Source organism: Hippocampus bargibanti, linkage group LG08 (assembly GCF_051943395.1).
Source record: "Hippocampus bargibanti isolate YZ-2025 linkage group LG08, ASM5194339v1, whole genome shotgun sequence".
Lineage (NCBI taxonomy): Eukaryota > Metazoa > Chordata > Actinopteri > Syngnathiformes > Syngnathidae > Hippocampus > Hippocampus bargibanti.
This window is the reverse complement of record NC_142741.1, coordinates 26,593,678-26,603,405: the sequence shown is the minus strand read 5'-3', so window position 1 is coordinate 26,603,405 and position 9,728 is coordinate 26,593,678. Positions and strand designations below refer to the sequence as shown.

At 43.9% G+C, this 9,728-nt stretch overlaps 1 protein-coding gene across 8 annotated transcripts in view; it reads right to left on the bottom strand.

Annotated features, from left to right (window-relative positions):
• Positions 1 to 1,189: 1,189 nt before the first annotated feature.
• The window catches only part of fmnl2a (formin like 2a), a 47,365-nt gene continuing 38,826 nt past the window's right edge, over positions 1,190 to 9,728 (bottom strand). For 5 of the 8 annotated variants that reach the window (XM_089002225.1, XM_089002227.1, XM_089002228.1 and 2 more), the window contains 7 exons: positions 9,174 to 9,254; positions 8,932 to 9,061; positions 8,679 to 8,842; positions 8,516 to 8,617; positions 7,855 to 7,950; positions 7,642 to 7,765; positions 1,190 to 3,591 (listed from right to left, as the gene is read on the bottom strand). In XM_089002225.1, coding sequence (XP_088858351.1) covers positions 3,482 to 3,591; positions 7,642 to 7,765; positions 7,855 to 7,950; positions 8,516 to 8,617; positions 8,679 to 8,842; positions 8,932 to 9,061; positions 9,174 to 9,254 — 807 coding nt within the window. In that variant the 3' untranslated portion in view covers positions 1,190 to 3,481. Of the gene's footprint in view, positions 3,592 to 5,608; positions 6,148 to 7,641; positions 7,766 to 7,854; positions 7,951 to 8,515; positions 8,618 to 8,678; positions 8,843 to 8,931; positions 9,062 to 9,173; positions 9,255 to 9,728 lie in introns of those variants that run through there. The other 3 variants (XM_089002226.1, XM_089002229.1, XM_089002232.1) reach the window with 3 other exon arrangements.

Sequence of the window (9,728 nt, the reverse complement as noted above, 5' to 3'; positions counted from 1 at the left end):
GGCCACCCGTGGTTTACGACGTAAATGATTGATTTTCATCTCACGCGCATGCGCGTTAACGTCACGCGGTCAGCTTGATACCGTAAGTTCACGACTATCAGGTGCACTTAAAAGTCTTAATTTTTCTCCAAAATGTGCAGCGCGCGCGCTATGGTCGCGAAATTACGGTACATAGAGGACGAATGGCAGCGCCAGCGCCAAACTTTTTTTTACGCTTGTCATGTGGACGCACGGCCTTACGAGTCGGCCCCCTAAGAGCCGCATGAAATCAGCCAAAGAGCCGCGGGTTGGCCTTTCTTATTATTATTGAAAAACGACCATGTAAAATCTACATGGTCGTTTTTCAATAATAATAAGAAAGCCTTGGACACACAAAAATTGAGATGCAGGGGATTGAACCACGACCTCATACATGCACCCTACCACTAAGCTACAAACCCCATTCGATAGGCTTAAAAACGCCTTACTAAACATGGTCGTTTTTTCGGCTAAAAACGCCTTACTATACATGGTCGTTTTTTTTCAGCTCAAAACGCCTTACTATACATGGTCGTTTCTTTTGGGTCAAAACACCTTACTATATATGTTCTTTTCCGCTAAAAACGGCTTACTATACATGGTGTTTTTTTTGTTCGGCTAAAAACATCTTACTATACAATGGTCATTTTTTTCGGCTAAAAATGCCTAACTATACATGGTGTTTTTTGGGCAAAAAAACGCCTTAACTATACATGGTCGTTTCTTTTGGGTCAAAACACCTTACTATACATGTTCTTTTCCGCTAAAAACGGCTTACTATGCATGGTGTTTTTTTTGTTCGGCTAAAAACATCTTACTATACAGGGTCGTTTTTTTCAGCTAAAAACGCCTTACTACAATGGTCATTTTTTTCGGCTAAAAATGCCTAACTTTACATGGTGTTTTTTGGGCAAAAAACGCCTTAACTATACATGGTTGTTTTTTTTTTGGCTAAAAACATCTTGGTGTTTTTTTTCGCTAAAAACGCCTTACTATATATGGTCATTTTTGTTTTTTTTTGGGGGGGGCTTAAAACGCCTTACGATACATGTACGTTTTTTTTGGCTAAAAATGCCTGACTATACACGGTCATTTCTTTTGGGTCAAAAAGGCCTTACTATACATGGTCATTACAAAACGAAGGACAATTGAATGAAAGGAAATGTAAATGACTTATTTCATCATATTTATTGGAAATGTAACATTTCCTAATTTGAAAAAAAAGTTAATTTGCAGTGCAGTGAAAAAAATACCTACAATATATTTCTGGTCATAGTAATTCAACATTGACCAACATGGCAGTGTTGATTTCCAGTTTGTTGTCATGAAGGAAGGAAAGAAGGAAAAAAGGAAAGTACTTTGCACTTTGCCAGCACAACGTGGCCGGCCATCAGAAATGGAGGCATTTGACGGCGCTTATTCAACGTGAAAATACTCGTTCGTTCAGTCGGTCGCTCGCGGCTGCATTTGGCTTCTTTAAATAGAGACATAAAATCAAAGTATAAGTTACAAAAAGAACATTCAAGTTGTAGAAGCACAAAGGCGACGCTTTGAACATGATGCACGATATTCAGAATTAGTCGTGTGACGCGAGTACAAAACAAAAGCGGTTGTTGCTTTCAACCGCACAAGTGTGCAGTTGACGGATGCTTTTTCTCGTTTTCTTTCTTCTTTTTTCTCATCCATGAGATGAAGAAAGCGCCAAAGTAACTCGAGTGGTTGTGGAAGACACATTTGCCACACAGATGCACTCGTACAAATGACGCCTTTACAAAGTGAAACATCAGATCCGGTTATGATATCATCATCCATCGGGCCCGTCAAGGGCAGGACAGTTAGTCCCATTGGACTGTGCGGCATCATGCCGAGAGGGAAAAAAAGGGAAGTGGCTGGGGGTGGACATTGGTGATACCCCAGCCACTTCAGAAATGACTTCAAATGCTGTGCAAAAATGACTCCATACATTGGTTACAGTAAAAAAAAAAAAAGACATTGAAAAGCATTTGTTGAGGGAAGTGGCGGGGGGGGGGGGGGGGGGGGGCATTGGTGATGCCCCAGCCACTTTAGAAATGACTTCAAATTTTGTGCAAAAATGACCTGAGAAATTGGTTACAATAAAAAAAAAAATAACTTTTGATAAATAGCGCTAAATTGATAAGCATTTGTTGAGGGAAGTGGCTGCAGTTAGCAATGAGTCGTACCCCAGCCACTTCAGAAATGACTTCACAATTTGTGCTAAAATGTCCCAATAAATTGGTTAGGGTAAAAAATTAAACAAATAATTTTTGATAGGGGGCCTGCGCTCAATTAAAACGCATTTGTTGAGGGAAGTGGTTGAGGGTGGCGATTGGTGGAACCGCAGCCACTTCAGAAATGACTACAAATGTGCGAAAATGACCTGATAAATTGGTTGCAGCAAAAAAAAAATGACATTTTGATAGCGGGCCTGCGCTAAGTTGAAACCCATTTGTTGAGGGTAGTAGCCGGCCACCCCCAGCCACTTCAGAAATGACTTAAAATGTTGCGCAAAAATGACCCGATGTTACAGTCAAAACAATTAAACGTTAACTATTGAAAAGGGGCCTGCGCTAAATTGAAACGCATTTGTTGAGGGAAGTGGCTGGGGGTGACCATGGTGATACCCCAGCCACTCCAGATCAGAAATGACTTCAACTTTTGTGCGAAAATGACCCGTTAAATTGGTTAGAGTAAAAAAATGTCAGAATGAAGTCTTGATAGGGCGCCTGCGCGAAATGGATGAATATTTGGTGGGCGAACCTTTTTGAGGCAAACACTGCAGACAGCTTTTTTGTCATCTGGCGCTGACACTGTCACTTTTTTTTCTTTTTTTTTTTTGGGGGGGGGGGGGGGGGGGAGGGGCTGTTGTATCCGTCCAAAGTCCACAACTCGATGAAAAATTGCTGATGAACAACATAGCTTGACACATTTCATTGTCCTGCTAGGGAAAAGCGAAAGAAAGCCTGCCCCCTAGGCATCAGAAGCGGTACTACACCTTTTAAAGTAGCCCAAAAACGCAAGTGAAATATTTCCTCCAAACATCTTCCACCCCGCGACGTCTTTGTTTGTTCCCGTTGACAGTTTGTTTTTTTTCCCATCGCGTCCGTTGCACACTTTCTTTTTCTTTGCCGAAACGTTGACGTCAAACAAAACGTTTGCTTTCAAACTGCAAAGCAGGCATTGAATGGCGAGGCCAAAACTTGAGGCCCTTTTTTGCTTTGCCGGACAGTCAGTCCAGGTCGCGCCCGTCCGTCCGTCCGTCCGTCCGTCGCTTCAGGAGGACCTCCACACGCAAGGCGCTTTGCGTCTCTTCCTCAAGCCAACCGACAAAAGTTGAAGCCTTTGGAGCCTTTCTTGGCCATCTTGACCAACTACATACTTGTGTCCACCGTTCCTGCTTTTTTGTACACATGCCGCTTCCCTCGTCCGTCCGTCCGTCCGTCCGTCACACGACCACCTCGCCGTTGTTGAGCGGTCGCAGGTTCTGATCGTCAAAGCGCCTTCGGACGCTGCGGCGAACGGCGTCCGCTCGCCTGTACGGCTGATTGCGAAGATCTGCGAGGGGGACACCAGACACTGTCAATCGTTGGAGCCTTTGGATCAGAGACTTAAGGCAGACGGCAGTGCTGGCAGCCTGTCTGTCTGTCTGTCGGTCTCTCTATCAAATCCATTTGTCTCTCTGTCCGTCCGTCTGGTCATCTATCAGTCAATCTACGCGTCTACACATCTATCGTCCGACCATCACAATCTATTTGTCCGTCCACCTGTTAAATGGCAGCATGTCTGCCTGTCCTTCTACCTGTCGCTCCCAAATCAATTTTTCTATCTGTCCTTCCTTTAGGTCATCTATCGGTCAATCTATTTGTCCATACGCCTGTCAAATGGCAGCCTATCTGTCTGTCTCTCAAATCAATGTGTCTATCTGTCCTTCTGTCTGTTCATCTAGTTGTCTGTCTATAGTCCAAAAATAACAATGTATTTGTCCGTCCACCTGTCCAATCTGTCCATCCATCAATCCATGTCCATGCTTGGCCGTCGCCCTACCTACGCATGACTTGTCCATCCTTTTATCCGTCTCCTGTTTCCCCTTCTCTCACACTATCCGTCTCGTTTCGTCTGTCCTCATATCCGTCCGTCCAATTAGAGCAGCCTGCAGAGTTATCGTGTCTCTACTTGTGAAGTTGAGACGACAGTCTCGTTTAAAAAAAAAAGGGCTTTTGGAATACGCATCCTCCGCTTTATGGTCATTTTTTGAAGTCCTCAATGGGACTCTCTTGCTTTTTAAATGAAGGACGCGGTGAGCGTCAAAATGTCAAAGGTGTCTTAACAGCGCTTAACTTGTTAGCCAGCGAGTGGTGCGCATTCATAAAAGCTCAGAAGTAAACAAAAGAGATTGCTCGCCAGGTATGGGACACGTCCACCACTGGCGACGTGCTACCCGACCACTTCCTGAGTCTTGAGTGGACATTGGCAAATTTACTCATGTTACTCCTCTTTAGGGCTGGACAAAGAGAAGACAAAAAAATAAAAAATAACGTGTGGTTATCAAAGTGCACCTCGGCATGGCGGCTAATGCTAAGGATGGCAAAAAAAGCAGGAGGATGCTAATTGCACATTTAAAGATGTGGAAAGTGTCAAAGCACTTTTACTTTGCTGCTTTTTTTTAATGTCTTTTGCAGAGAGGCTGCCAGCAGTGCGAAAAAACCCCCCCCCCCCAAAATGAAGACAGGAATACATCTTTTCAATATTCAACAAAACCATGCTTGAAGCAGAGAAAAATAATCAGTGGGAAAATTCATTGGCATGCATCATATCAATGGAAGGAGCTCATAAACAAGCAATGTGAAGGAAAAAAAGGGGGGTGGGGTGAAAAAAATGCACATGCAAGGGGCAAAATGGAGAAAAATGTTTTGAAGTCAGTGGCGAGTTGTCAAGTTCACTTAAAACAATGATTTACAATTAATTTGATGCCACTCAACAAAATATGACTTCAGGAAGAACCAAACGTGGGCTAAATTAACGGCTATGTTTCTATTTCGTGATAAGGATTTTTTAGAACTCTTGAATTATTGTCATTGAACGTTTCTATGACACGGTAGATTTAATTTTGACTCACTTACATATTCATGACGTTTTTAAAATTCTCACTTTTAATGAATTACGTCATCGTCTTTCATAAAATATACATTCGCGGCGCTTATTGTGATTCAAAATAAATCGTAATCAGGTATTATAAAGTCGGATTTTTAGTTTTGAGCCAGATCGTAAACATGATAAAAATGTCGTAAAATTTGCAGTGCACCCTCTGGCGGTGATAAGAATCATTGAATTAGTGGGCGTCGATGTTCGGTTGTTTACGTTTTATTTGTTTAATTATCTACTTATTCGGGTCCTTCGTACCTTTAACAATTTATTTTACACTTCAGACATTTTAATGTCATGAAAAAGTAGTGTTCGTGTTCAAACTGCGTTATGTTAACAGTGGCTTGCCGTCATAAAATGCCTTTGTTTTATCGACTTCTTATTTGATGTAGAAATACCGGGAGGGGATTATCTCATCTCATATCTCATCTTATCTTAATATCTCATCTTAATGACCAGTAAATATTTTGATAAATCATCGAAAATATATCATCCAAAAGTACGTATTATGAAAGTGTTGCATTTCCATCGACGGCCACCAAGGAGCAGCATTGAGCTCCAAGTAAATTCTGAGATGGGAGAATGACGAAGAATGAAACGATGCATGTGAAGAGGAGGATTCATGACATCATGCAGGTGGACCTTCATCAACACCCTTGTGACCAGGAAGGAAGGAAAGCTCAGTAGCAACACACACCCGCAATCAGGCTGGCGTCACCGCAGCAAGGTCATGCTTGGCAAGTTAGTAGGCAGGCAGGAGTGCAAGGCTGTTTGAGGAGAGACGCGGACGGGTTGGATGGAGGGGGAGAAAACGGAGCGTTCCGGGAACCTGTTTGGTTTTTTTTTTGCTTTGGGGCGCCACAGACTTTCTACATGCTTAGTAATGGTACTCCTCATTGAGGGCGGGCTCGCAGAAGAACCGAGAGCCACGTTTGGCGGTGCGGGCGGTAAAGGGCACCGTCTTCAGGGCTGCGTCGACCACAACAACAAAACATAGCACAGGACAGGACAGGACAGGACAGGGACGGGACGGGAAGGGACGGGCGTGACGAGACAAACACATACACAAGATCAAGAGAAGCACATTTCCGCAGCCGTTTGCCACTGTTAGCGCAAAGCACGGAGGAGATAAGGGCGGGGGCGGGCGGGCGGCCTTTTTTTCTTTCATCCGTTGCAGAGTTTGTTTCCATACAAAGCCATGGACTGTCTCCTATCGTTTGGGCTGCTCGGGGAATATTCCAACAGACTATTTGGAGGGCTCCTTTTCACTTACTTATTAACTTTGCGCACCTGCACCGACGCATCTGACGTCAAACCCAAACACATTTTTGTTAACATATTTGAAAAATAATGAGAAGAAAATCTGATATTTCGTTTTCACGATGAGGTAAAAAGAGACATTGTTTCCTTTGTCTCGTTCTGGTATTGCATTTCCACTTAATTTTCAAAGATTTATTTTACTAAATCAAATGACCCCCCAATGCCACATTTCTCGTAGGAAAAAAAACATTCTCATGCCGTGACTGTAAAGTGTCCTTGAGAGCTTTGAAATGTGCTTGGAAATAAAATGTATTCTTATTTGGGCATTTTTTTCTCTAATTTGTACGTTCATCTCTTGTTTCTATTTATAATTGTATTTTATTTATTATTGGCGCTTGAAAATAAAATGTATGTAATTATTATTATGACGATTATAAGCAAACATCAGCACAGGATGAAATCATTGTCTAAGAGTCCGGCCAGTTAATGCTGCGAAATTGCGACTGCGTCATCTTTGTCTTCCATTTCAGGTCGTACCAATTACAGTTGCATTACAAGTGAATGTAAGGTCACAACATTAGGTACACCTGCAAAAAAAAAATAATAATAATAATATGGAGCTCAAGTTACCGGAACAAAAATTCTGTTAAATTTTTAGCCACTTTGAAAGAGCAGCCTTGTTTAGTTTAGTTTTTTTTTTCTTCTTCAAATGGAGCCATTGATGCCATTCGCTCGCCCCACTTGTGCATTGTTTTTAATTGGTGGTTAGTTTTAGGGTAAACTGCCATCCAAACACATGATGCGTCATAGTTTGGTGTTTAGGTTGACAGTAAAGTGAACAATGACTTGCATGAAAGCGAATTGTGGAAAACGGTTGACTATGTGACTCATCGGAACGTCGTCAGTGCAGCATTTTGCATCCATTTTCAAAGATTTGGAGATTCCCGAACACTCCGGATGAAGTCATTGTGCAGGTGTACCTCACATTATGACCTGCAAAAATATTCACCCCCGGTAATGACTCCTTGAGCTCACAGTTAGTCACAGCGGCGGTCGGCCACGTGTTACAAAAGCACCAGCATAAAGCGAGAGCGGCGACAACACTTTGGACTCGGGCTGGACATCGCTAAGCTCCCCAACCATCTTATTAGCCTTTAGCCCCAAAAACGGACTTTTGGCAGCGCGTGCAAAGAGATTGATTACCCGTGATGATGTCCTCGATGGCGCCGTCTTTGCCTTCGTAAACATGGCGGCTGTCTTTGACTTGCTTCTTCCGCAGTTCCTGGATCAGCTCCTGCTGTTGCCTTTTGTTCTTATGGGAGGGAGACTGAGGAGAGGCGCAAACAAGTGGAATGGAAAACTTTGGCCCGCTCGTCGGGAGCAATTCAAAAGCCCAAGAACTCATCCCGACATCACCTTTTGTTCTTCTTGCCTCAAGGCTTCTTGCTCCAAAAGTTTTTCCATCAGAAGTTGCTGTTGCCGCTTTCGTTGCTCGTTGTCTTCTTCCGCTTGCTGACCAGAGCAAAAAAAAAGGATGAAGTGGCTGCATTTTAATTCAATGTCCTTTTTTTTCCTTTCGGTTTTTAACTCGTGCACTGACAAATTTATTCACGAATTGAAAAGCGTGACGCGGAGCGTCCATGACCAAATGTATTCAGGTTTTGCTTTTTTTCTTGCAGGCGATGCCGATAAAGCGCTGGTCAGACCTCTGCCCCCTTCCACAAGGGGCAGCATTTGCCGTTTGTCCATGTTAGCAGCGCTTTGTAACAGCTTCAACTGTTGTTACAGCACGATAGAAATGTATTGTATTTTGTACAGCCGCCCCCATTTCGAGATCAGATCACTCCAGAACCATATAACGTCTGATGAAAGAAGAAAGTCCAAGGTTTCTTAGGCTGAATTGAATGTTGATGTAGTCCTAAAACTCAATCTTCTGCTATTTGAGTGAAACCCCCGGCCGGCACTGGAGTTGACGCATTTTCCACATGGTCTGGCAGTGAATGAGTTTAAAAATAGAGCTAACATTAAAGAAAGGTCAAGTAACGCTACGTTTGTTTATGGGATGCGCGCTTGTTACCCTGTAGGCCTTGACAAATCTCACAAAGACGGGGAAGAAGACGGACGGCGGCGTGGTCTTGGAACTCTCCCCGTAGAACTTGACGGCTTCGTCAAAGGCATCCTGCCAAACAAGCGCACGTCCTTCCATCAAGACCACGCGGCTGGACGGGCGCTCTTCTCACCTGCGCGATCTTGGCGTCGTCCTGCAGCTTCTTCAGTTTGCTCTCGTTGTGCACGATGAAGTCCTTGAGCATGGTGTTATGGCCGTGCATGCTGTACTCGCGCTTGCTCAGCTCCATGCCTCTCTGAAGCTCCTTCACGTCCAGCAGGACGTTATCCAGCGACACTGCAAAAAAAACGCAGCACGACACGTCGGCGCGCGGATTCGCCCTTGGAAGAAATGGGTGGAAAAAGGCAAAGTGGAGGGAGGCTGACCCGCCGCCGCTTTCTCCACGTAGTGCAGTTCGTTGTAGAAGAAGGACACCTGCGTGTATTTCTCCTTCACCACGTTGGCGATGTAATGCAACAGCGTTAGCTTGCGGTCCGTCGACTTGGTGTCGAGGAGCTGAAAATTGAAAAAAAAGAAACGCCATTGAAAGTCTGACGCGCGGGGCTGATTTTCGGAGGATGGATGACGGACGGACGGACGGACGGACGGCACGTGGGAATGAACCGACCAAGTCCAAACTTTGAAGCTTGAATCCATAAACTGCTCCTCTTTTGCTGCTGTTCATGTAGTTTCCAAGGGCTAAAATAATCTGCCGGGGGAGGAGAAGAAAAAATGCAACGTGAAAATAGGTATCGAAAACAGATAAATACACAAGATGATTAGATAATAGCTAAGGAAATAAACATCAGTCTAAAACAGGCATGGGCAAACTACGGCCCGCGGGCCACATACGGCCCGTTAGGCTTTTTAATCCGGCCCGCCGAACCTGCCCAAATTATAGTAAAAACAGCATCTGAAACTCATGACAAAAAGTTAGCGGACAACAGGGCAGATAACTGAAAAGTTGCCTGCCCCATCTTTCACAACCTGAAGCACAATGAGACAACTAATCACATTAAAAAACATTGTCAACATTGTACCTACTACAAATGCTACCTTGCTTAATTTACGGTAAATGTGCTGATTTTGCTGCAGTAGTCGATTGACATTGTGGTGCACAATGCAACGTTTGCATTGCTTCCTATGAGCCACTAAGCCCCTTTCATGAGTCTCACGTACACTT